This window comes from Podarcis pityusensis, assembly GCF_964106645.2.
Source record: "Podarcis pityusensis genome assembly, chromosome: 1".
In the NCBI taxonomy this organism is placed as follows: domain Eukaryota; kingdom Metazoa; phylum Chordata; class Lepidosauria; order Squamata; family Lacertidae; genus Podarcis; species Podarcis pityusensis.
Genome location: NC_138028.1, coordinates 31,019,854 through 31,047,705, shown reverse-complemented (window position 1 = coordinate 31,047,705; position 27,852 = coordinate 31,019,854). Strand labels below are relative to the sequence as shown.

The 27,852-nt window shown below is 46.1% G+C and overlaps 1 protein-coding gene across 2 annotated transcripts; it reads left to right on the top strand.

Annotated features, from left to right (window-relative positions):
* The first annotated feature begins 2 nt into the window (after nt 1-2).
* JDP2 (Jun dimerization protein 2) lies at nt 3-20,799 on the top strand. 2 transcript variants are annotated; one of them, XM_080977199.1, is made up of 4 exons: nt 3-190; nt 13,450-13,673; nt 18,239-18,343; nt 19,647-20,799. In XM_080977199.1, the coding sequence occupies exons 2-4, from the start codon at nt 13,473-13,475 to the stop codon at nt 19,830-19,832; spliced, it is 492 nt and encodes a 163-aa protein (XP_080833325.1). In that variant the 5' UTR covers nt 3-190; nt 13,450-13,472; the 3' UTR covers nt 19,833-20,799. The 2 variants fall into 2 exon arrangements, with proteins under 2 accessions (XP_080833325.1, XP_080833324.1); XM_080977198.1 differs by lacking the exon at nt 3-190 and adding an exon at nt 243-632.
* The last annotated feature ends 7,053 nt before the right edge of the window (nt 20,800-27,852 follow it).

Below are 27,852 nucleotides of genomic sequence, written 5' to 3'. Positions count from 1 at the left end.
CAGCTATGTTACGCAACGAAAAGTTGCAGGCAGGCATTCTGCACATGCTCAGAGTCGCCCACTCGCATGATGTATGCCTTGGCTTGCGTTTGCGCCGCTGATCCCCGGCTCTGAAAAGGGGTTCCGGGGCTGAGATCCATTCCGGCCTCTTGTCTTCTGCAAGGAGGAAAGTCGGAGGCGGCGGGAACAGGCGAGCGATCCTCCGCGCGTTGCCCGTGCAAGTGGTCCCGCCCCCCCGGCCTGCGCTCTCCTCCTCTGCGGTCCCCTCTTCTCCTCCCACCTTGACGTCTGGAGCTGGCAGCCCGGCCGGTTCCGCATTCCCGACCCCTCCCCGCAGCCCAGGGGCCGCTATATAACTGGGGCTGATGCAACCCACCCAGCCGTCCGACAGAGCCTGCGGGAGGGACGGCGAGGGAGAGAGTCGACTGGCAGTGACGGCGGCGGGGGCTGCAGCCGCCCAGGCGTCCCCGGGGCCGCGGAGACACCTCCCGGGACCGGACTGCGCTCGGCACGACGGGCCTGCAGAGACAGGCCGACAGCCGCTCCCGGAGCTGGGCGGCTGCAGGGGAGCTGAGCGCGCAAACCGCCTCCCGCTGCAGCCGGGCCCCGGGGGCACCTTTGCCGTCAGCTCGGTGGGTACGGAGATGAGGCGGGCGGGCGGGCGGGCGCGGGGGGTCGGGACCGCGAGAGCTCTCTCTCGGAGGCGGTGCTCCGGGCTGGCCGCACGCGAGGGCTGCGATCATCCTCGGACCTGACTTGGGGCTGATCCGGCTTGGGCCTGCCTCTGCTCCGGAACGCAGCGCGCGCGTGGAGCGCAAGCTTCTCCCGGGGATCGCAGCCCTTTACGCATCGGCCGGGGTCCTTTCGTTACCGGATTGCGCGAGCCTTACCGCTGCCTTTGGCCGTCCTGCCCTGATAGTCCGGGTAACTAAAGAGCGGGACTTCCTTGCAGCTCCAGGGCATTCTGTGGGGCAATTGGGGAATTATTGTAACATGATCTGATGGCTTTCGGGATTGAAGGCAGAACCGCGGGGCTGTAGTTACTCTGGATTAATTGATGCGGAGTTATTACAGCATGGATGTTTGTGTAGGAACCGCAAGGATCCGTCGGAAGTTTTCTCCCTTGCTGGCTTCTCCTTTGGGTGCTCTCCTAGCACCTCATTGTGACCCAGAATCTTGGGCTGGAAAAGGGCCTGAAGGTAGACTAATAAAACTTGATGCACCAAGGCCTATGTAGGAGGATCTTAAAATAATCAGTAGGTAGATTGGAGCAGGCTTTCCCAACCCGGAGCCCTCCAGATGATGGGAGTTGTGGTCCAAAATGTATGGAGGGTACCAGGTTGGGAAAGGCTGGACTGGAGCATGGCTAGGGAAACTGGCCCTCCACACGTTGTATTGAATTGTAGAGTTGGAAGGGACCACGAGGGTCATCTAGTCCAACCCTCTGCAGTGCAGGAATCTTTGCCCAATATGGGGCTCGAACCCATAACCCAGAGATTAAGAATCACATGTTGTTTGACTCCAAGTCTTATCAGCCCCAGCCAGTGTGGTCAGTGCCCAGGGATGAAGGGTGCTGTAGCCCAGTCTGTGGAGGATCAAACCTCCTCATCCCTGGATTAGAGTATGCTGCAAGAAGGGGGCATGGGGTGTGTGGGTGTGCATGCTTGATCATGTGCACGTGCATGCGTAAGGTGCCCCAGGTCAGAGGTGACTGGTGGGTGCAACCTGGGTTACTTCAAGAGCTGCTTGATGTTAACTAAGTGAAGACAGCCACACTGTAGAAAAACAGATTTTTGTTTTATTTTTAACATATTTGCTGTTAATCCCTTTTTGTCTCCCCTGTCTCTTTTGCACCCTTAATGTGGGGAACCCTCTCTTATTCTGCACAACCAGAGTTTATTTGCTGTCACCTTTTGCTGCCCCTCCTCTTTCCCCACCCCTCTGCATCCCCACATCTCTCACCTCTCTCCTTCCTTTCCATTTTTTGCTCTGTTTTGTGTTCCCTGTCCCCAGCCACACGCTTTACTGAGATGCCAGAGAAGCCCACAAGGCCCTCACTCCCCCAGCAGTTTCCCCAGGAGCCTTCGATAAAGGTGGGCTCTGTAGGCTGGCTACAACAGGCAGGGAAAACAGACACGAGTGCGGACAGTTTTGATGGGCTTGGTGGAGGCTTTTCTGTTCCCACAACAGTATGGGAAAGACTTCAAACAATGAGCATGTTGAATTTGCCCAGGGGGCTGCAGATAGGGAAGGGTAAGTCATGTACACTGACCATATAATAAGGAACAAGGTAGAAGTGCCTGCTCTCCTGTACAGTTCTGTTGTCGCTGTTGTTGTGTGTTCCTATTACCGGCTCCTGCCACCCCCCTCTATTTGCCTATCTGTGTGAAGCTGAATGGATAGTGCGAGTAGATGTTTCGCCTCTGGGACTGGGCCATCCTTGGATGCCCCGCTGTTACTTAATCTGAGGCAGTAGGATTAGGCGCTGCCTAGAGGAGCTACGAAAGCAATTCCTCAAGCTTGCAAGTTTCACTGCTTTGGGCACGTCTGTTACTTTAGCCACGCCTTCTCTGGCATGTTAAGGAGGGCATATAGGTTATGGTTTTGCAGACTTGCATGAGGCACATCTTCCTGGGACAGCCAATTTTTTGTGTCAGTGTTTCACTGGCTGCTACAGAAAAACTGAATGAACTAGATGGGCCTTTTGATATGACCCAGGAAATTGTTTCTTACACTTTAAAGGAGATTCTGAGTCAGCAAGGTTTTTATGCACATAGAGCAGTCTTGCTGATGATTATGGAGATGAATGCATTGAGATGAATATATGGCCCAGATCCACAAATGGCAAATAATAATAACAAGTGCATAATTTTGGCTTAGGACAACCTTCCCCAGCCTGGTGACTTGGACTTCCAGCTCCCATCCGTCTCAGACCAGTATGGCCAATAGTCAGAGGATGGGAGTGCAGTCGTTCCATCTGGAGGGCACCAGGTTGGAGGGAGGCTCTCTTAAGTACTGCAGTATGTTTTTTTTGTTGATGACTGGGACCAAGGGATTTTCATTCTGTTTTGCAACATGGTTCTCTTCTGCAGACAGCTTGTTTTCCTCTTCACTTCATTGGTCTGCGCAATGTGATAATGCAAAAGGAACTGATCTCCGCTCCGTCTGAGCTCTTGTAGTTTTGCTACCCAGGTGTTGCAAATGTGCTTAGTCAATGGATGTTCCTTCTTCTTCCAGTTCTCTTAAACCTGCAAAGGAAAGGAGTCTCTTGAGTCTTAAGCAAGCAGAGGCAGTCTTCAGCTAGCTTTAGCAGTCGGGCATAAAGTGGGAATTCAAGCCACAATCCTCTGCTCCACTCTATACAGCAGCAATCTCTTTTCTCCACTCTCTGCCTCTGGTTGTAGAGAAATAGGTTGGAGATCAAATTGAGAGGAAGGAGAAATACCAAGAGAGAGAGAGAGAGAAAGAAAAGAGCAAGCAAGAGCCACATTATGTTTCCATTTTCCTTTTAATGAAGGCCCTGTGGAGGTGTATTTGAAAACACAGGGTCTCCTATGCCCTCAAGGTGGGTGAGAACACTCTCTTGGCTGGTTCCAGGGCCATATGCAACGTATGGTGGCCAATGAAATGGGGCCTGGCTCATTCTGTTGCTTGTCTTGGCAGCTTGCTTCATGGCTTGTATTACCAGCCCTGGAACACAACCACTGCCAAACTCTCTCAGTGTGTGTGTGTGTGTGTTGGGGCTTGGAGAGCTTAGCAGAGACAAATGCTTCACTGAGTCAGGCTAGGAATTTTTCAACTTGTTTCTTGAAGCCTGCATGAAAATTATCTGCAGGCTTTTGCCAGAGATCTCCACTGGGACTCAGCAAGCCTGTGGGGGCGTCTGGGATACCAGTTGTTAGGATGTCAGATTCTTTGTGTAGTTCCTGACAGTTTAAAATGCCCATTTGCGTGGGTGGGGGAGACAGGACATAGGGCTTGCAGTCCAAATCCGCCCTTTTATTTTTTTGCGAGGGGCAACAGTTGGCTGTCTGGGGATTACTTGGCGTGCACTGGAGGGTTTAACGAAATTCCTGGAGAAATGAAATGCAAATTGGCTGCCTTTTGCCCTGTAACCTCTGACATTTTATGCTGCTGTTGCCTGCAGGGAATATCTCATCCCTTTCACAAATGCTTGCAACTTCCTCATTGCAGTATGGTCTGCATCACAATGGTCTTAGCCCAAGTAAGATGGCACTGCCTGCAGAAGACACCTGGTGCTCCCCCAACCCCACCCCTAGGATTTTGTCCTCCTCCCTCCTTTGCTGGCATCCTAGGCTGAGCTCGTATATTTGCTGGTGTTGAAATAATGATGCTGAACGTTGGAAGTTTCAAGGCAGATGCGAGAAAGTACTTCTTGACACAGCACGTGGTTAAACTATGGAACTCGCTTCTGCAGGAGCCAGTCACGGCCACCAACTTAGATGGCTTTAAAAGAGGATTAGACAGAAGAAGGTGATTGATGGCAACTAGCTATGGTGGCTGGGCTGGGCAATAATGCAGTAATGCTTCTGAATACCAGTTGCTGGAAACCACAGGAGGGGAGAGTGCTCTTGTACTCAGATCCTGCTTCCCACAGGCATCTGGTTGGCCACTGTGAGAACAGGATGTTGGATTAGATGGGCCATTGGCCTGATCTAATAATAATAATAATAATAATAATAATAAAAAATTTTATTTATACCCCGCCCTCCTCAGCCAGAGCTGGGCTCAGGGCGGCTAACACCAATAAAATCACAGTAAAAACATAAAGGGGGGGGGGAGAAGAAGAAGAAGAAATAAACCAATTTAAAATACAGGTTAAAATGCAATTTAAAATGCAGCCTCATTTTAAAAGTAGCCGATAGATCAAGACCATAAGGGGAGGGCAACATAAGGGTCAGACTGAGTCCAAGCCAAAGGCCGGGAGGAACAGCTCTGTCTTGTAGGCCGTGCGGAAAGATGGCAAGCCCCGCAGGGCTCTAGTCTCTTGTGACAGACTGTTCCACCAAGTCGGGGCCAGTACTGAAAAGGCCCTGGCCCTAGTTGAGACCAATCTAACCACCTTGCGACCTGGGACCTCCAAAATGTTGTGTTCTTCTGTTAATGTGTTCAACTTCATCAGTCAAGTAAGCCTAGAAGTAACTTGTTTCCAACCATTTAACTAAAAGGCCTTGAAGAAACGTCCTCTACATTACTTTTGGCTCCAGGGTTTGGATGTCTCTTAGGGAAATGTCCCCAGATGCTTCCTTCTTGCCAGTATCACCGCTGCCCTCCAACTAGGCCCTTCCAGAGGCCGGGAAAGTAGAAAAGAGGAGACTGTTGTTGTTCCAGTTGCCTCACTCTTGTCACTGCTTTCATTCTTGGAGATGCCAGATGAACAGGCAACCACAGCAAGGAAGACTAGGAGGCTCCAGGTGTTGGCAGTGAAACCTTGTGAGGGTTTAGGGAGCCTGGGAAGATGTCTGATAAGGACATCGTGCAATGCTGGCTGTGCTGTAGATACAAGGAACGGCCTTGGAGAACTCCTGTAGGCAAGAAGACTTCATTAAGGTCTTGTATGTCATGGCAGCAATGGTGGTAGGATCTGAAACCTGGTGGCTTTCTGTACATTTCCTTATGTCGCAGCTGGGTCTGAGGCCTGTAAATCTTGGAGTGAATATTGGCTCCACCTCCTAATCTGCTATAAGTATCCACCCTCTGCCTTAGCAGTGAACAGAAAACCTCTGAGCCAGCCCCAAATTTATTTGGCATGAAGCTTGGTAGGCAAGGGTCTCCTTCTTTGGATGCAGATGAGGTAGAAAGCGGTTGATGAGCACCGAAAAGTAAACTAAGGTCTATCAATATTTCTCAAACTTGGGTCCGCAGCTGTTGTTGGACTACAACTCCCATCATCCCTGACCACTGGTCCAGCTAGCTAGGGATGATGGGAGTTGTAGTCCAACAACAGCTGAGGATCCCAATTTGAAGAACACTCACTTACCTCTTTGCAGGCAGGCATGTTCTCCCCTCCAATGTGGAGGGCTGGTTCTGGTGGCTTCAGACATTTTGTGCAACCTTTCTCTCTTCCAATAGAGAAGAGGGGTGAGGGAGATCATGCATGTGCTCCAACAGTGGGAATGTGTGCTTGCTGCCCCAATGTGTGAAAATGTTCTACAGAAGGCATGGGGGAGCCTGTGGCCATCCAGATGATTTTGGACCCCCAACTTTCATCTAGAGGGCGACAGGTTCTTCAGCCCAGGTAAGTATGAATTAGGCCTGAGTTGGCAAGGTGAGCAACAAAATCTGTTCTGAAACTTAGGCGACTTAGAGGTTCTGAGGTTCCATCTGCCCTGAGCTCAGTTATGAGAAAGGGTGGCATAAAAATACCATTAATAATTCAACAATAATAGAGGCCATTAAAATATATATATATGAGAGTACAGTGGTACTTCAGGTTACATACGCTTCAGGTTACATACGCTTCAGGTTACAAACTCCACTAACCCAGAAATAATACCTCAGGTTAAAAACTTTGCTTCAGGATGAGAATAGAAATCGTGCTCCGGTGGGGCGGCAGCAGCAGGAGGCCCCATTAGCTAAAGTGGTGCTTCAGGTTAAGAACAGTTTCAGGTTAAGTACGGACCTCCGGAACGAATTAAGTACTTAACCCGAGGTACCACTGTATTTAAATGAAAATTTCCTCCTCTCACACTGGAAAAGTTACCGTTCACTTCCAGAATAAATTCTAACCTGGAAAGGGGATACTCGTATTTTTCTGCCTCCAGGTGATTCTGTTTGTGGGCAATACTCTATTAAAAGACTTGTTGCCTCCAAAATGGGCTTTTCTATCAGAGGTGTGTGTGTTGATCCTCTTGGGGCCAAAATAGACATGACAGCCACAGGTCCATGTGTCAGAAAGGAATCTGCTGCCAGATTGCTGTAAAGGTGGAGAGGGACACAACTGAAAGGAAGGCATGAGGTGAACCCGCCTCTGTATTTCCATTCAAAACCACTTTTTAAAATGGCATTTCCACAGCAGGAATGCATTCTGGAATCCAGGGCCTCATGAAGAGGTTTTAAAAGGCAGTTTTGGTAAGAAAAGCACAGGCAGGCTTCAGATGTGCTTTAAATCAGCTGCCATCCCATAGGGATTGCGTAGAAAGCTGCTCTTATACAGAGTCCATCTAGTTCCGTATTGTCAACACTGACTGGCAGTCGTTCTCCAAGTTTTCAGACGAATCTTTCCCAATCCTACCTGGAGATTAAACTTTTGAGACCTTTTGCATGCAAAGAAGGTGCTTTGTCACTGAATATGTGGTAGAGCACATGCCTTGCTTTTAGGAGAAACCATCTCCAATCCTGGGCATCACCTTTAAAAGGATCGGCTGGCAGCAGAGCTGACCCACCCATGAGGCATGGTGAGGGAACCACCTCAGGCGGCAGAATCCACACAGACAGCAGATCCTGATGTTGATTTTTATTCCCTCCTTGTTCCCTATGTAGCTCTTCACTTACTGCTTCTTCCCTGGCAGGGACAGGGGCGCCATTTTGTGATTTGCCTCAGGTGACAAAATGTATTGAGCTGGCCCTGACTAGCAGGTGACGTGAAAGATCTTCCTTTTTCCTTCAGATCCTAGAGAGCTGTTGCCGGTCACAATCAGGCAATATATCAAGTCTGGCCTGATATATGACACTTTCCTACTGTCCTTAGCAGGCTTCATGCTATACAAACCAAGATGTAAGTGGGCTAATCTTAATAACTGCCTACCATATGGCAGAAGCAATGTACTATGAATTTACTCTGGACCACCTTTATGGCCAGATTTTCTTTTCCCCACACATTTTAATTTCTTTTTAGTTATTTAAAATTGCCAGTATGGCAGGTTGTGAGATACTCTGTGTGTGTGTGTGTGTTGCTCTTGCCAACCTAGCGGAAGTGAACAGACATCTGAGGCGAATCAAGATTCTCAGTTTCCCTCTACAGGAAGCAGGCGCTGCATTTCAGCTGGCAGGAAAGAGTCACACATGCATTCCAGGCCCCTTCCGTGTTTTACCACATAATTAATTAAGGGCTTGATGTTGCTAGGCAGATTACAAAGATGCCCCGAAACCTGGGGTGGGTCTACACACAGGAAAAGCCCACTATAAATAAGTCAGAAATTAAATCATTATAACAAAAGATAAAAACACGCTATGGAAAACCACATATATATATTTTTTGCTCTCCAGCACCATCTGGTGTTACATGTTTATAACTCATTCAAAACACTGTTTTTGACTAATGTAGCTGAGACCCTGGTCATATTCATCTCCCCCCCCCCCATTTGTGCAAGTTTCTCTGTAAGGAACGTGAAATGTTAACAGTGTGTCTAAGGAGTTTTGAACAGGCCCAGAATTCAAGTACAGCATTTTCTCACCTCGCCTTACTTTCTAGTGGAAAGGTCAGCTTACTGCAAATCATATCTCCTCCTGATTTCGCTAACGTGGCATCTCATTTTTCCCAGGCATTTCCCAGAATGCTAAGCGTAAAACTGCAGAGTTCTGTCCTGAGGGAGCATAAAGGAAGACTCCTCAATGGAGAAGGGCCTGTTGGGCAAGTGGGGCACTGCCCCACCAAGCTCAGCCAACCCCCGTCCACCTTGCCTCCTTGGCCCCCATGTTGCTTTTGTAGAACTCGGCTGAGAGGAGGATTGGGGCAAAACTAGTCAAATGAGGGCCCATCCAGACTTCCCTTTGTTTTTAGGCACAGGCCTGCACGTTAAAGCTCTGAATCCGATTTTCGGCTTGGTGCCTTCCCTGGGAAAAGCAGCGTTTCACTGCTAAATCGAAGCAAACAGCAGTAGGGTTTCCCATGGATTGCCGTTTGCTCTGATTCAGCGGTAAAACGTGGATTTTCCCAGGGAAAGCATCAGGAAACGACAACAAAAAAACCACACGCTTGGACACACAGCTTTAGAGTGCGTACCTGTGCCTGGAAAACAGCGCAAAAGGAAATCTGAATGAGCCCTTTTGAACCAGAATTAGTTGACTTTGCCTGTCTTTGTGTTTAGGTCTGCTTGCCATTGGTTCTGGCTCCACCTACTGTCAACATCCCTGCCTTCTGCCCTCTCCCACCGTCCCCACAGCTACTGTTCTGGGGTTTTCCAACCCACCTACCTCGCCCCGCCAATTTGGCAGGGGGCAGGAGGAGGAAAATTTGGGGGAAAGCCCTGTTGCAAAATCCTTGTGTGGGCTTTTGCTTGCAGGACCCACTAGCTGTATCCAGCCCATAACATCTTAATCCAGTCTGTGCCCTATATGTGCACTTAGCCACCACAGAAGCACACATCTCTTTTTGTTGTTGTTGAATGTATATATCTTTATTGTTTTAAAATAGATACATTTATGCCAGGAAAGCAAACAGACAAACAAACATACAATCAAATAAACAAACTATAAATTGACAATCAGACAGTAGCAATATGTGAAACAACACAATTATGATAACTAACATCCTTTGTACTCCCAACGATGTGAACGATTGTAAAACTTGTAAAACAAGAAATTAAAAATGACTTCCAATTACCGGTAGTCTCGCTGTACTTTATCTGTTGATTATCTTATACCGCAGTTACATATTTCTTATATAGTTTCTGTTAACTTCCCTACAAACTTATATTTATACAATGCAAGGTTCAGTCTAATTCTGCCAAGAAGTTTCCTTTTATACCGTAATTTTTTAAGTATTCTTTAAAAATTCTCCAATCCTTATAGACTATTTGTTTTGTTTGGCCTCTAATCCTTCCTCTCGTCTTTGCTAGCTGCAGGTATTCTACCATTAGGATTTACCAATCTGCCGTGTTAGGTATTGCTGTATTTTTCCAATTTCTTGCTACTAAGATTCTGGCCACTGTTATCCCATACAAGAAGCACACATCTTGTATATAGAGTTGAGAGAGAAATGACAGGGTTTGTAAACTGTGCATGTAGTAGCACACAGGGGAGGGAGGAGATCACCTGCACGATTCTGGATAAAGACAAGTTTGATTGCTATCAGAGAGGTAGCAGGTTTCCCCAAGTTGTTTATTTCTTTTTAAAAGGCTACAAGAACACAAATGTGAGGAAGTGGAGAACTCCTCTCCCCCCCAAAAACCCTTCAAAAATCGCTCAGCTTTGTGTTCTGGGGAATACAAAGATTATTCCAAAATACGAAAGGCGGCAATATGACACCCACGGTGGTGTCTGTAGAATTAGTACAGTAATTGCCTGATTTCTAGAGGGCAAAAGTGTATTTATCATGAACACAGTTGATAAAAAAAAGCCAAGGCTATACAGTGGTACATTGGGTTACAGACGCTTCAGGTTACAGACTCCGCTAACCCAGAAATAGTACCTCAGGTTAAGAACTTTGCTTCAGGATGAGAACCGAAATCGTGCAGCGGCGGCAGTGGGAGGCCCCATTAGCTAAAGTGGTACCTCAGGTTAAGAACATTTTCATGTTAAGAATGGACCTTCTGAACGAATTAAGTTCTTAACCTGAGGTACCACTGTAATCCTAAACTCAGGACCAGCTCACCGATGAGGCGAGCAGAGGCAGAATCCCACAGAACAGCGCACCCATGGGTGCCCTTGCTGTGGCTGCTGGAGAAGCGAGGCGAAACGGTGGCAGCAGCTCCTGGTGAGATCCTGCAAGATCTCATGAGATCTCATAGGAAGTCTGCTGCTGTTGCACGACCCTGGAAAGTGAGGCTTTGGCAGCAAAACGGGCCGGGCCACCCCTGCATGTACTTGGGAGCAAGCTGTATTTGAACACCCTGGAACGTGAATGCAGAGAATTGCGCTGAGACAGCTGCATTAGATCTAGTGACTGATAACAGCTTTTTAGTCAATAAAGTATTGATTTTAATTTATCTGTGAATTAATCAACTTATTATTATTTATTTGCACACCCTCCATCCTAAAGCAGCAGGGCACGTTACAACAATGAAAATGCAATGTTAAAAACAATGTTTAAAATACCTTACAAGCATAGAAAGAAAGTGAGTCTCAAAAATTTACAACTTAAGTGACCCTGGAAATAGTCTGTTTACTGACACTTCAGTTAATTATCGTATTTTTTGCTCTATAAGACTCACTTTTCCCCTCCTAAAAAGTAAGGGGAAATGTGTGTGCGTCTTATGGAGCGAATGCAGGCTGCACAGCTATCCCAGAAGCCAGAACAGCAAGAGGGATTGCTGCTTTCACTGCGCAGCGATCCCTCTTGCTGTTCTGGCTTCTGAGATTCAGAATATTTTTTTTCTTGTTTTCCTCCTCCAAAAACGAGGTGCGTCTTGTGGTCTGGTGCGTCTTATAGAGCGAAAAATACGGTATTTTAAAAAATGACAAAGACCACCACCACCTGGTGGCTACCATCTTGAGCCTCACCTCAGAGTAAGAAATCCCCCGCCCAAACAGAATTGTACAATTGCTTTGTTTTATTTTGAATTTAATTAATAGGGTTGATGAAGATTGAATGGGGGTAATTAAGTGAAGGGGAATTGATTGAATTTTGGAGTTGGATCTGTGTAAGTGATTAATTAGGGTTGGACTCCAACCCCCTGATTGGACCTTGGCTTATTTAACTTTCATTAGCGTGCTGTCAAACTTTTTGAATCTCCATTTTGGCCTAAAAGCCATTTTTAGACTAGCGTGTTTGTGAAGAGGCTTTGATTACTTCTATCATCCACCCTGCATTTTTCTCAAACCTGTTTGTAATCATTGTAAATTGTAATTGAAAAGGAGCTACTGATTTGGGGTGGAGGGTTGAAATTTCATTGATAAAAAATACTTGATTTGAGGTTAATTGGATAGACAGGTTTGGTTTGCCTTCTGTGAAAATTTCAGTTCCAGTAATTATTTCTAAATGGGCATTTGCAATTTTGTACTTTATGGGCCTGTGCCCCAAATCTTTTAAGTACCTAGTTGCTCATTATTTCCAGTAAACAGAATTATGTTGTTTGTGTACTTAACTCTGGAGGTATGTTGACCTGAGCTGTATTGAAACTAATGACATATCAGTGTGCTTTGTGCTTAATTTTTTGCTGCATTCTGCCCGGTGTTCTGAGGTTCTATGAAATGTTATTTATATGTAGTGCCCAGTGGCAACCCTTAAAATTTGACTTTTCTTACCTCTTCTATGTTCTTTAGAAAGTGTTGCATGTATTCTCAGTCACATCAAATAGTATTAATGGCAATTAATTTTTATCAAGTAGATCCTGCAATGCATTCGGCCAGTCAGCAGGCCTCTTATCTTAATTTCAGACTAATTTTCTTCTCTCTAAAGAAGAAAACACATCACTCTGTTTTTCTTAACTTTCACTCCATGTGGAAAGTTAGTTAGTTGTTCCCTTTCATTTTCTCATATGGAGATTGTGATCACAGGTGAATTCTTTGTGGCTTTTTTCAGTCTCCGCGTAGAATCACTATTCCTGGCCATGAAGTTAATTTTTATTTTACTTCCTGTTTTCGTTGTAGGTTTTTAGCCTAAGTTATCTAAGGTGGTATTTTGTGAGAAATTATCACTAATCTTCCTGTGGCAGGCTGCTCTCAGCAACATAACCAAATAGGATATGGGAAGGATGTTTGTTTCTGTGGTGACGCCCTTATATTTACCATTTGCATTCAGGTTGATCATTTGTCTTACAGGTTTTATCTAGAGGCACTACTTCCTAGTCTTAAGCAATCTGTGTAACTAACTGGCTAACTTCTTTCTTGCCATTCTGCCTTCTTCCTTAAGCTCATAATTATTGCTGAGTCCTGCATTAGATAATCATTGCCTCCTGTCTGTTAAAGCGTTAACTCCATAAAGCTTCTTTTATTGCCCTTTGGCATAGGAGTCAATAATTACCTCTTTTTCTGTCCACTGACCTTCTTCACCCTTTACTTAGCAGTGATAAAGGCTTCTCGCCTTACGTAAACATATGCAAATATCTAATTATCATGACTTTGCATGTTAGATTATCTGGGTCAACCTGGCTCCTTGATAGAATGTCTTCTTTTTGTAGCTATTTCCCTGTGAAGCAGGTAGGAATGCTTCATGTTCCTCTCAAACAGGGGTGGGGAATCTTTGGTCCTCCAAAATGTTGCTGAACTACAACTCCCATGAGCTCCAACAAACATGGCCAATGGCTAGGGAGGATGGGAGTTGTAGTTCATCAACACTTGGAATGCCAAAGGTTCTCTATCCTTGATTTTCCTCCAAAGTCTCTGGGTGACATTCTAGGAAGATGTCTCTGCCACATTGTGCACAAGGATTCCAATGTGGTATAGTTTGGATTTCCTGAGACAAGATATTTAAGCAGAGACAGACAAATCATGTTCCTCATCTACACTCTCTTTCCTTAAGATTTCAGAATGATTTGTTTTGCCTTTTTGGATTATCATTGCTCAGATTCCCATAGTGATGTGTGGTTTTCTCTTTCTCTTCTCCAGGCTGTGGGATTGCATAGCCTGCTATGATGCCCGGGCAGATTCCAGATCCATCCCTCACAGCTGGCGCTCTGCCTGGCCTTGGCCACTTGACAGGGCTGCCTGGTACCACCTTGACAGCGGAAGAGCTGAAGTATGCTGACATTCGCAACATTGGGGCCATGATTTCGCCACTACATTTCTTGGAGGTTAAACTGGGCAAGAGGCCCCAGCCAGTGAAAAGTGAGGTGAGTTTCAAAAAGGGCCTGTCAGGTGCCAGCTGTTTCTGTATGCTAATTCCTTTGTGTTGTCCATAAGGAATAGTGTTCACAGGCCTTTGCACACCCACCCACCAAAATGAGAATCGAATAAGTCAGCTACCATGAACTGTAACTCTAGCCCCTAATACAACTTTGAAAACAAACATAGCTGCTGATTTTTGGCATGTGTGTGTGCTGCACACCTCTAGTTTTGTTGAACCTTTCTTTTTTCCCTTTTTGTTGTTGTTGTTGAGGTGTCGGCCATTGGAAACCGGGGCACTACTGACTGCTGTTTTTATACTGACTGTTCTTTTTATATAGGAAGCTATGAATTTTATGGTGTTTACTTTTTAAATTGTACTCATCTCAATCTCAAACCTTTATTGGCATATAGACAAAATTCCTAAAGGTTCAGTGCAATAAAATCACTTGGCAAAATCGGCATCTAACATTTAAAATACTCTTGTATAACATTGACGGATCCTCATTGCGTGCTGCAGAAACCTGGCTACAATTTCCGTCTTATCCCCATCCTGGATAAACATTAGGAAGGCTACCTTACATTCATCTGACTACCACTCCCTGCTAACAACCAACTGATTAATGAACTTGTTGGTTTAACAATCAATCCCTCTTCCCAGAGAGCTCTGCGAATTGTAGCTCTGGGAGGAGAATAGGGGTCTCCTAAGAACTCTCAGTACCCTTAGCAAACTACAGCCCCCAGAATTCTTTGAGGGAAGCCATGACTGTTTAAAGTGGTGTCATAGTGCTTTAAATGTGTGGTATGAATGTGGCCTTAATTTTCTATGAAAAGCCACAGGGAACGTGGGGGGGGGGGGGGCTTGTCCCAAAGGTACTTGTGAACCTCTTTAATACAATCTTGCATTTCATGTTCAGTGCGTTTGGGTCCATACATTGGCTGCGTTCAGAAGCCAGAAGTTGTGGCTAAGCAAATTAGCGTGTGCCCAGGCTGCAGGCTTGTGCATTCAGTTCACACTTCACTTCTCCCTAAGTCGAGTGGGGAAACAAACCATCGATCAAGCAGGGAAACAAGCCCTGGATTGGCTGGCTTGGTGCCGCTTCTTAACTGGCCCTTGTCCTTTGTTTCTTCCAGCAAAGCACCACCATGGAGCCAAGAACAAACCTTGGCTTCAGATTGTGGTTAGCTTGAAGATAATGTGGTGCCAGGCATGGTTTCTTTCTCTTCTGGAGAAAGGGAAGAGTAAGCAGAAGAGCTTGAGCGGCATGCAGAGCCTAATTTGCTTAACTGTGATTTATGGTTTAGTGTTGCATCCAAACATAGCCAGCCTCTTTCTCAAGAAATTGCAAAACTGCTTTAAGGAAATATTGTTCCATCCTACCAGCTTTCTGCAATTAACTGTCAGATTGGTCAACAAATGCTTAATCACTAAAGAGCTAATGTCACAGCCAAGAATATGAGCTGTGAGCCTGGAAGTCCCAATTCAAATCTCACCACCTCTACTAACTCCTCAGACAGCAAGGTAGTAGTACTGGAATAGCTCTAGAGGGAACCAGCATGGCAGAGTGATTAGTGGGTTGAACTTGAGCAATTGAGACCCATGTTCTTTAGATGTGCTTCAGGCCTATCTATTCCTCTCAGCCATTAAATTCACTTGATGAGCTTCAGCCAGTCATGCATATCTCAGCCTAACCTACCCCACAGGGTTGTTTTGAGGACAAAAGAGGGGAGAGGGAGGACCATGCATGTTGCCATAAGCTTCTTGGAGGAAGAGTAGGATGTGTATACAGTGGTACCTCGGGTTACAGACACTTCAGGTTACAGACTCCGCTAACCCAGAAATAGTACCTTGGGTTAAGAACTTTGCTTCAGGATGAGAACAGAAATCGCGTGGCAGCGGCGCAGCAGCAGCTGGAGGCCCCATTAGCTAAAGTGGTGCTTCAGGTTAAGAACAGTTTCAGGTTAAGAGCGGACCTCCGGAACAAATTAAGTTCTTAACCCAAGGTACCACTGTAATAAAATGGCCCTGTAAATAATCCCATGTATGTAATTCCTACGGCATTCAGTGGAACTTACTCACAAGTAAGTGCACATAGGCTTACATTATTAGTCAAGCTTAGCCATTAATTAGTCAAGCTAGTGGTCTTTTTAGTTTCAGCCCCACCCCCAGTCTCCCTACTAACACCTGTAAGTTATTATAAAAAGATGAGGGTTGGTATTTCTTTCAAGTAATTAGTGATGGCTTTTATTTATGCAACTATAAGTTTTTTCACTCTCAAGAGAGCTTTCATTTCTTCTGTTATCCTCAAAATGGCACACGCATTGAGGATTTGGGTAATGGTGTAGTTTGTATTTAATCTGTCTTCTAAGCCAATAAAATTTAATCACTTAATCTTTTGATAGCCTTGGATACTTTCTGTTGTTCCTAAAGGCTCCATGCTCTGGTCTGGAGAGAGCATCCCTAAGCCTACAAGAAGCCCAGATGATGCCACTCTTCACTGATGCCATTCAGCAAGCTCGGACTAGCCTGCTGGAGATGCAAAGAGTTTAAAATAAACAATATGAATATTATTTATTTTACAGTTAGTGTAATTTATGATTATTTTGATTAGCAGAGGAGAAAAGGTAGATTAATTTGCTATTTCCTCAAGAGTTTGGATACCAAATAGATGTTTTGTTCAGGAGCGGAGGTTAAGACTTCTTTACGAATTAGCAAGTGCTATAAGTACTGTCAGGGAACTGCCATCAGCTCAGAGGCGAGAGGCGGAAGGGCAGCTGGGTTACAGGGAGCCTCCAAAGATCGTGAGAAGCAGCACTTCCACCGCGGAGGAGGGAAGCCCCGCCTCTAGTGGGGAAGGGATGCAGGGCTCGGAGGATGCAAGAGAGAGCCAAGACACCATGCATGAGCAAAGCGGGGGGGAGGCAGGTTCCCCCTTTAGCCACGCCCTCTCTGAGCAGTAGGTTGACGTGCAGAGAGGGGAGGCGTCGGATAGGGGTCAAGAGACTACTCTGCTGGGGAAAGTTTAAGGACCGCCCACTCTCAGATTCTGCTAGTGACTGAGCAAGACATGGAATTGAGAGGTTCTGTGCTGTAAATGTTTTTGCACCAATAATAAAGCCTTTGAAAAGACCAGTGGGGATCTTGCCTGTTCGCTCTTGAGCAACCACACTGGTAGGCATAACAAGTACCAATGTTGAAACTGAAATGAAAACGAATTGCAAATATATGGGCACTCTCACCCAGGGATGGGGAATCTGTGGTCCTCCATCCCTGATCATGGGTCATGGTAGCTGAAGCAGATGGGAACTGGAGGCCCACAGGTTCTCCATCCCTTCCCTAATATTCAAAATTATGCAACATCTAAAAAAATATTTTGTGGTCAGTAGGTCAGTGTTACGTGCATGCCTCCGTGTGAAAGCACTCTTGGAGAGAGGAATTCAACATTGTTCTGTTTATTCTGTCAGCTTGCCCAACAGAACGATGAAATGGGATTTGCCCCCCTCCTCCCCCATGTGCTGTCCTGGGGGTTCTTGAGACACTCCAGAGCCAATTTGGGGGGGGGGGGCACACTCAGGGAAGAGGGGGACAAATCCCACTGCACTAGTGGGACATGTTATGCTGGCTCCTGCCAGTGCACCTCCTAGATTAAACCTCAGACTCAACTATAAGCTGCAATCTTGGCAAAGCGCCTCAAGGCTGCGATTCTATACACATGCACCTGGGAACTCCATGGGATCTGATTTTGCATGAACGTGAATGGGATTGCCCCACACGTCAGGGTGATAATTGGCAGAAAAATGCAGTAATACAGAAAGTGATGAAGGATTTTGACTGCGTTGGGCAGCAGAGGGGCAAAAGGAGGTTGAAAGGCGCCAGCAGTAGTAAGCACTGACACAGCCGGGAAGGGAGGGCAAATAGTAATGGAGGTTACCGCCCACACACTTCACCTGCGCTTTCTGCTTGTGTGGTGGCACCTTGAGAAAACCTCGTCTTACTGTTTATAGCAGAAAATTCCCCCGGAGGCAGACGGCAAGAACAGTCGCCATAGTCAAAGTCCTCAGTCAAGAGCGTATTTATTTCTTGACTGGCCACACAAGCATCTATATTACAAATATATACAAACTATTTACACGCCTTCTCTATCTTTCCAGCTCAGTAAACTCAGGGTGTGTGTGTGTGCTTTCCTTGTCCAGCTTGCAACTTCCTCCCTTTATTTGCACCTCCTGCTGACGCCAGTCAAGCCAACAGTGCTACTCCCACACACTAAAGAAAACTCTGGAACCTTCTTTGAAGCTTCCAGGAACTTTTATCTGTCTCTTGAAGAATGTTTTCCTAACAGATAATCCTGGGAAGACTACAGTGACCTGGTATCAAAAGAGGACCCTGTGGGAGAACAACCTTGTGGTTTTATAGCTAGGGTTCTGCAGGCCTGGACTGGGACTTAACCAAACAGCTCCATGCAAGAGGCGCGTACCGAGGTTTTGTCCTGAGCTTCTTTCAAGGAGGCTGTTGCATTGCCTTTTCTGCTTCTTTTGTCTGGTTGTAATGGTGTGCCTGTGCCTTTCCCTTTAGCTAGATGAAGAAGAAGAAAGGAGGAAAAGGCGCCGAGAGAAGAACAAAGTAGCAGCTGCTCGGTGTCGGAACAAGAAGAAGGAGAGGACAGAGTTTCTGCAGCGGGTTAGTACCGTATCTTCCATGGTGTAGTGGTTAAGAGCAGTGGACTCGTAATCTGGTGAACCAAGTTCGATTCCCTGCTCCTCCACGTGCAGCCTCTGGGTGACCTTGGGCCAGTCACACTTCTCTGAAGTCTCTCAGCCCCACTCACCCCACAGAGTGTTTATTGTGGGGGAGGAAGGGAAAGGAGATTGTTAGCCGCTTTGAGACTCCTTCGGGTAGTGACAAAGTGGGATATCAAATCCAAACTCCTCCTCCTCCTCCTCCGTCCTCTCCCCCCTCTCTTTCTCACTGCCAGCACAAGGACTTCCGCCTCTCCACAGCTTCATTTTCTTGCCCAGAGCATGCTTTTAAGATGGGCAAAAATATCTTGAGGAAATCCCATTTCGTTGGAAGCTCTTGTTTTACTCCTCTGTGTGAGATGTGAACAATGAACAACTAGGGTACGAATCCAGTAAGGCAGAGGTGGAGAATCTGTGGCCCTGCAGTCGTCGTTTATGTATATATAATTTTTATTAAATTTTCTGTTCTACAATTTAAAATACTCATTTTACATCCTTAAGATATCAGTGACTTCTCTTTCCATGGTTCATTTTACATATCATAAATCCCTGCATATTTTACAAGAACTATACCAATCAGTATTCCATTATTGCATCCATCAAAACTTATTTACACTGTTGAATTTATCTTAATGCTGCCAGCGTTTTTCACTGTACACAATTAATTCCCATATATTCGATGAACGTTTTCCAATCTTCTTTAAACGTACGTTGTTCTTGTTCTCTTATTCTATGTTAGATCTGCAAGTTGTGCATATTCTGCCAACTTAAGTTGCCATTCTTCTTTGGTTGGGACCTCTCTTGTTTTCCATTTTTGGGCTAACGAAACACGGGCCGCAGTTGTAGCATACATAAATAGCCTTTTTTAACACTTGGGAATTTCAGTCTGAATTATCCCCAACGAAAAGGACTCTGGGGTTTTTTGGGGGGGGGAGGGGAGTACTTTTAAACATTTCCCCCCAATTCGTTATGGATCATTTCCCAATACCCTTTTACAAGTCCAGTCCTGCAGTCATTGTTGGACTACAACTCCCTTCACCCGTGATCATTGGTCATGTAGGCTGGTGCTGATGGGAACTGCAGTCCAGCAATGTTGGCAGGGCTACCGGCTCCCCGTTGCTGCAGAAAGAAGCTGGAGAGGACCCCTGCATGTGACAGCTGTGTGTGTGTCAGGTGATGCTGGGGCTTCTGAATGCATTGGTCAAGAAATTAACCCCCCCCTTGTTTCTCTGGTTCCTGCTTAGGAATCTGAACGCCTGGAGCTCATGAATGCCGAGCTGAAGGCCCAGATCGAGGAGCTGAAACAAGAGAGGCAGCAGCTGATCCTGATGCTGAACCGCCACCGCCCCACCTGCATTGTGCGGACAGACAGTGTCAAAACCCCAGAGAACGAGGCCAACCCGCTGCTCGAGCAGCTGGAGAAGAAGTGAGAGGGTCCCGGTGGGCCAAAAGAACGTAGGCGGCAAAAAAAGACAAAAACCGGGGACCTTGGAGCGCCTCTCTTCCATGTACTGTACGAAGGACTGCGCACCAGAGATGGGTGCAACCAGAACACAGTGAGCTTCCTTGGGGATTGCACACTCCAACCAAATAGAGGGGATGGAGGAGAACGGCCACAACAGAAACGCTCAGAGGGGGAGCTGTGGCTGCAGTTGTAAGGCTCAACACAAGGGGACGTGGCAGCTGCAGAGGAGGAGGATTTTCCAGCTCCCCACCCATTGCAGAGCATCTCAAATCTGGAATGTGTTGCAGGTAGGGATGCTGGGAGGTAGCGCTGTGGCTTCCCCGCCATCCCTCTCCCCACAGCTTCTGGTTGGCAATCAGCATGGACACAAGGTTTGAACACTAGTAAGAACTAGGGTAGGAGGAAGCTGGCAGCAGGCTGAGCCGCGCAAGCCTCTGCTCCTTTGGGACCCTGCCTCAGCCCTCTGTGCTCTCCCCAGAAAGAAACCAAGAACGGCAAACACTTGACACAAGTCCTGCCTCATCGCTGGGCCTGCCTGTGGCACTGTGGCGCAGGCGCCCCCACAAGCACACCCTCAGTATAATGTTTACAGCCCAGCTGTCCAGGCCATGCTTTTAAAAAATGCACATTTTTACACTTTTTTATATTTTTATAAAGTTTTGTTTTTATACAGCAGTCTCTATATGGATTTATATAATCACTAGATGTGATCCCATAGAAATGTATGTTATTCTGGTCTCTTTGTTACAAAATACATATGCCACAGTTATCTCCATTGTGTTACTTGTTCGGCAACAGGCCTTCTTTTCCCTCGGCATGCTGGGAAATGGGCCTGTGCCCTTCCCATGGGTTCCACTGCCATGTCCATCCATGTATGTCCTCCTTCATAATACTCAGTCCTGTATCTCTCAGTAAATGTTAACTTTTACTTACCCACCTTTCATGCCTTCTGCTTTGTTCAGTATCTTGCCCCGTTAGTTTTATCGCACGTGAGGGTTTTGTGTATACTTTGTGAAGTCGGTCGATGGTGGCGGAATGGCCTGACCCTAATCAGGTGGAGCTCATTTGCAGCAGTGGCGACACTAAGAACTAGAGGCTTACAAATAGTAGGGTCATTCACTTGAGGGATAAGGAACGCTGAGCTGAAAAGTGAGCTGGCACTCTCAGCCATCTCTTTGTCTCAAGTGCTCCCTTCAGATGCCTCCCCTCTGATATAGGAGGGAGGAATTTCGGCCACAGTCACACCAGCTACTAAGGAAAAATCAGTGTCAGTCTCAGTTGTTTACATATCTCAGTGGTGCTGTTGCATCCTTAAGCACATGTTAGCCAGGGGGTAGCCAGGGTAGTGCCCATCCACTCCCACCAGCCCCAATGGACAGGGATGATGGGAGTTACACATTGGCTATGCCTATGCCTATATTTATACCTGCATAAATAAATGTATTTAAATCCAGGGAAAGCTGAAAGTGACTGCGTATGGGAGTGGGGACTGCTTGACTCACTTCAGCCGGAGGCAGACAGGGGGGCAGCTCACGTGTCATACTTTCTTCCTAGGTAGGAAGGAAAGTGTACACCTGTCATGTATGCGAAAAGCACAGTGGCAGCCATTTACTACAATTAAACAAGTTTGGAGTCTGCAGTGTGGAAGTGGCTTCCAGAATGTTAATTGTGGCAAAAGAAACAGTTCCTTAATTTCATTTTTCACACAGGATGGTGCATGTGGCTCTTTTTCCTCCTCCTCCTGTGTAAATCTGCTTTATCGTGTGAGAAGCAAAGCTGATGCTTCTTTATGTAAAATACTTCTAGCCTGCTTTCCCAGTACTCATGGGAACTGGCAGCAAAACAGTTCATATAACCCATACCAAATGCAAGTTAAATTCCAGAAGGACACAAGCAACACAGTGCATTTTGCCTTCTGCATTGTCAAGTGTTCCATTGTTCATAATAGTCAAAAAGGGAATCTTGTAGTCCTCTGGAAACTTGCACATTTACTATGGAACAAGGCTTGCTTTTTTGAACTAGAGTCTGTGTCATCAGCTGGGTAGCAATTTTCAGTTAGTAGGTATATAAAAGGGGAAAGATAGCTTTAACCTGGTTCCAGACTTGTTTTTTGTATTTCACTTCCATCTGCCCTCACTGTCTAATGTTTTCTTACTCCCAGGTATGAGGAACCAGTGCCCCCCCAGCTTTTGTTGGACTCCCAACTCCCATCAGCCCCAGACCCTACAATAGATGGTCAGGTTGATGGGAGATGCGATTCAGCAACACCTAGAAGGCCATAGGTTCCCCATCCTTATGCCATAATAATTTTGTCTGTCTTTGAAGCTGCTGGAGACTCATACATTATTCCAGCAAGAAACTCAAAACAGGGCAATTCCTCTGGAATTAATAAACCAGAGAGCCTATTGACCCCTTTGTAAGGTCTTCATAAACACTTTGCTGGGCACTACCCTGGCTACCCCCTGGCTAACATGTGTTTAACAAGTGCGGGAGGTCACACCACAGTTCTGGGGCACCTGCAGAGAAGGTCCAAGCCTTTTGCAGTAGCTGCTTAAACTTCCTGGAATGAGAGTAATTGGAATAAAGCTCTGGAAGGTAAAAGTAAAGGTAAAGTACCCCTGGACGGTTAAGTCCAGTCAAAGGCGACTATGGGTTTGTGGCACTCATCTCGCTTTCAGGCCAAGGGAGCCAGTGTTTGTCCGCAGACAGCTTTCCGGGTCATGTGGCCAGCATGACTAAACCGCTTCTGGCTCAATGGGACACTGTGGTGAGTGCCAGAGCGCACAGAAACGCCATTTACCTTCTCGCTGCAGCGGTACCTATTTATCTACTTGCACTGGTGTGCTTTCAAACTGCTAGGTTGGCAGAAGCTGGGACAAAGCAACGGGAGCTCACTCCATCGCGCAGATTCGAACCGCTGACCTTCCAATTGGCAAGGGGCTCAGTGGTTTAGACCACAGAGCCACCTGCGTCCCTCTGGAAGGTGAAATGGGACACATGGCTATAAAAGAGGTTTCAGCACCTCCATTGCCAGTCAAAGCAAGCCCTGTTCTGCCAAACTGTCAGCAATTTTGCTACTGTCGAAACAGGAACGAAAACATTAAAGCCAGTTGTTGTGTCCGTCTATACTTTTTAAAAAAAACTTGTTGTACAATAGCTGTTGTTGCCCTCCTAATTCCTGCTAAAGCGCTGTGTGCATGAGGCGTCTGTCCTTCCCAATTAGCAGCCCCTGCTGAGAGGGCAGGGCCTGGCATGTTCCTGAGCAGAGCTAGACATATCACAGGGCAAAGAACAGCTGCACTGGGCCCCTGCCAGTGCTGCCACTTTTGCTCTCCTGCCCGGGCCAGTTGCTGCAGTGCCAGGTGTTATGAGTGGGCAAACCACTAAGTTAGATGCTCCTTGCTGCCCTCAGCACCAACTTGGCTCCCAATATTCATTTTCTGGCAGCTCTGAAGCAGAGAGGAGGAGGACGAGCTCTCAGGATGAGTCTTTGCCACTGAAATTAAATTAGACAGAACTAGCACCGTCTCTGGGTGACTGTGTTCTCTCAACGACTGCCACAGAGGAAAACAAATGCAAGAGGGTCTCCTCCACCTACCTGCTGTCTGCCAAATGTTTTGGACTACAACTCCCATCAGCCTCAGCTAAAACATTTGATGCAATTCCCTTTCAGTTGCCCCCATTCACGATATTTCAGATAGCCTGTCTCCTTGATTTATTTTCTCCGAAATCCTAGCCAGATCACCCACCCAATTCAAATTTCCCTGAATGAATTACCCAGCTAGTAAAAGACTGGGGGACCATTCCCCATGGTCCACACTTAGCAGTGCTCCCTGGATCCAGAAGGTGGGGGTAAAGGCTGTTGCATTTCTGAGAGAGCCAGTGTGGTGTAGCGGTTAAGAGTAGTGGACTCGTAATCTGGGGAACCGGGTTCGCGTCTCCGCTCCTCCACATGCAGCTGCCAGGTGACCTTGGGCCAGTCACACTTCTCTGAAGTCTCTCAGCCCCACTCACCTCACAGAGTGTTTGTTGTGGGGGAGGAAGGGAAAGGAGAATGTTAGCCGCTTTGAGACTCCTTCGGGTAGTGATAAAGCGAGATATCAAATCCAAACTCCTCCTCTTCTTCTTCTTCTTCTTCTTCTTCTTCTTCTTCTTCTTCTTCTTCTTGTTGTTGTTGTTGTTGTAAAAGAGCCTTTCCAGGAAAAAAAGCTGGCAACCCTACTTTTGGTTAGTTAGTGTGACTGACTATAGCTGCGATTCCAGGCACTGGTAGTATTACAGAGGGTACAACATGTTTGGGCATCAAGGGATGCTGGCGGCAACACTTCGCCCTCGCTGTGTTCAGTCGCTGGCCAAAGTCACCAACTTCAGAAAGCCACTCCCTCTTATTCTGCAGGCATCCAATAAGCATATAGATCTGGCCTTCCCTGGAGTCACATGCCCTGGTCCACAAGAGCTCTTGTTTTTGCAGTTGTGAAGTCACTCCCACCCCACCCCCAAACCACAAAGCAGAGTCCTCGTGCCTTTAAGTCCTGTGTGGCAGGCGCAAACCCATCAGGTGTAGTGCTCTGTATAATTGGGTCTGAGAGACTGAGCATGGGCCATTGCCAGGGGTCATGAAGCAATCAAAGGCACAGAGAGGGCTTTTCTGGGCCTGCTGTTCTGCTTTCATATAGCCACATGAATAAGGACAAGGAAGCTCAAAAGGGCTTTCAGTGTCATGTGTGAAAAAAACTTTAAAAAGTGTGTGATATAATACTTTATCTTAGCTTTCGTTTCTCTTAGTATAATAATAATAATAATAATAATAATAATAATAATAATAATAATTTTATTTATATCCCACCCTCCCCAGCCAAAGCCGGGCTCAGAGAGGCTAACAACAATAAAAGTAACACAATTTACATAAAATCCCAATCAATTAATTCAAATGCATTCTAAAATCAACTTCATTCTAAAATCAATTCAAAATCAAATTAATGGCAACCATTGGGCTAGAGTTCTGTGAGGGTTACCGAAGGAGGGGGTCAGACTGTGCCTTGGCTAAAGGTCTGGTGGAACAGCTCTGTCTTGCAGGCCCAGCGAAAAGATATTAAATCTCGCAGGGCCCTAGTCTCTTGTGACAGAGCGTTCCACCAGATCAGGGCCACGGCCAGAAAAGCCCTGGCTCTGGTTGAGGCCAGCCTAACCTCCCTGTGGCCCGGGACCTCCAAGATGTTTTTATTTGAATATCGTAAGGTCCTCCGTGGGACATACCAGGAGAGGCGGTCCCGTAGGTATGAGGGTTCTAGGCTGCATAGGGCTTTAAAGGTTAAAACTAGCACCTTGAACCTGATCCTGTACTCCACCGGGAGCCAGTGCAGCTGGTATAGCACCGGGTGAATGTGATCCCGTGGCGAGGACCCCGTAAGGAGTCTCCCTGCGGCATTCTGCACCCGCTGGAGTTTCTGGGTCAGTCTCAAGGGCAGCCCCACGTAGAGTGAGTTACAATAATCAAGTATGGGACTGAAAAGCCCCCCCTTCCCCCCACCCTGCTGACTCCTTTGAAACTGATTCCGACTAAACATCAGGAAGAACATTCTGACAGTAAGAGCTGTTCGACAGAGGAGCAGACTCTCTTGGCCTTTCCTTCCTTGGAGGTTTTTAAGCAGAGGCTGGATGGCCATCTGCCATGGATGCTTTAGCTGAGATTCCTGCATTGGAGGGGGTTGGACTAGATGACCCCTGGGATGCCTCCCAACACTACAACTATTCTATGATCAATAGCTGACCTCAGAACAAGGCAGTTTCCTATGTTCATTCTGTGACTGGCCATTGCTCTCAAGAATTTCCCATTGCTTGTTGCCTGACCATTTAACTGGAGGTGCCAGGATTGAATCTGAAGCCATCTATACACAAATCATGTGCTCTACCATTGAGCCATGTGCTAATCCCATGCGCAATCAGTTTAGGGGCCTTTTTGTTAGCAGTGTGTTATACAGTACAGTCATACCTCATGTTACGTTTGCTTCAGGTTGAGCATTTTCTGGTTGCGTCCCACGGCGACCCGGAAGTACCGGAAAGGGTTACTTCCGGGTTTCACCGCTCAAAATGATGTCACGCACATGCGCAGAAGCGGCAAATCACGACCTGCACACGCGCAGATGTGGGTTGCATTCTGCTCATGTTGCGAATGGGGCTCCGAAACGGATCCCATTTGCAACCAGAGGTACCACTGTATATGTATTCATCAGTATAATTATTTAGGTGGTACACAATACAAATTAAAAATGCATTTAAAAATGCATCAAACCAGTTATACAATCCAAAACACAAATAATAAGCACTAGACCAGCAAATCAAAACAATGCAAAGGTTATAAGCCAACCAACCACCATTCATAGCAGAAAGACTCATAATCTCAGAGGTTGCTAATTTTTCTTTCTTTCCTGGCATGCTCCTGTGCCTTTAATGCCAACCCAGAATGCAGGTGTTATTGTGGAGAATCTTTTCCCCATCTCTTTACATCCAGGCCAAAAAAGGTATCACATGCTCAATTTTGGCATGTCATAAGGCTCTTAAAAGTGCAGGATCAGAACCAGTAAAACTGCTGGAAGCCTTATTTCTGAACCATAAGTATTAGCAGTTTTTGCCACATTGGTTCCAGAAAACAACAGATATCATCTTACCTTTTTTGTATCTCAGTCTAAGTAGAAGACTCTAATAATTTCCGTATAAATGTCAGGATTATGACTCCCAGAATATAAAATGTATCAAGTAAACATTTAAGAGATGCTGAATTGCCTAACTTGACTGGCAGGGCACATATTCCAGGAAATCCTTATCCTTCCCTATTGAATTGCTTGGTTACCAGAAAGCAAGCCTGACATACTTAAATTCTCAAGCATAGCCAGTGATAGCTGCGGTTTCAAATGTTCCTACTGCCCTCTAGTGGTGCACATCCAGAAAGACACCCAATGACCGTCGATTTGCTAAGCCGGATTTGCTTCCTGGTTCACCCAAGGGCAATGGTTGCATAAATTGAGTGATCCTCGGGAGAGAACGGTGACAGAGCTCAAGTACTCTTTGAAGCACCAGACTCAAGGCATTCCCTCCCTTCTAATTTCACCCCACTATAAAAGAAGTAAAAGTAAGATGCCATTCTGGTAAATCCTGTGGCAAAACTCAGAGAAGACATTAATGAACATGACTTAAGTTAGCACCATCAATTTCAGTGTATTTACTCGGAGTAAAACTTAATTGAATACCATCCAATGGACCTTTACTCCAGTAACGAACTAGTGGAGGATTGCTTCTCCTGCTTAACTTAGCAGACCCATAACAGGACAAATTATTCTTGCTTTAGACCAAAGGAATGAGAAAACAAGATTCCAAGCTTTGATTTAGGAGGATAATTTACATCAGTGGCAGGGAATCTGTGGTCCTCAGGAGGTTGTTGAACTCCCAAGACCCATCATGGCAAACAGAGAGGATGGGATTTTCAGTTCAACAAAATCTGAAGTGCCACAGGCTCCTCATCCCTGATCTATATAATATATGATGATCTGCAGCTGATTGTAAATATTTTGACCTTGGATAGAATGGAAATTGCGGCAAGGTGGAAAATCGGCAATGTTGCAAATGTGATAGGGTCATGGTGGAATATAGCTGATATAATGAACCTGACACTCATCCAGGAGAGTTATATCCATTTTAACATTTATTATTATTATTATTATTATTATTATTATTATTATCATCATCATCATCATTATTATTATTACTTATATACCGCCCTTTACCTGGAGGTTTCAGGGCGGTATTAGTGTTTTCTTAATGTACTTTTTTTTTTTAAAGGGAGACAAGCACAAAAGTGAAGACAGCAAGTGAACCATTGTAGAGAATCAGCAACCTACGAGGGTAGCAATAATTAGAGGAAACTCTGCCGAAAGATTAAAAGAGCCCCACTATGCTGAGGAAACTGAAGTGAAGCATTTTAAGCACTG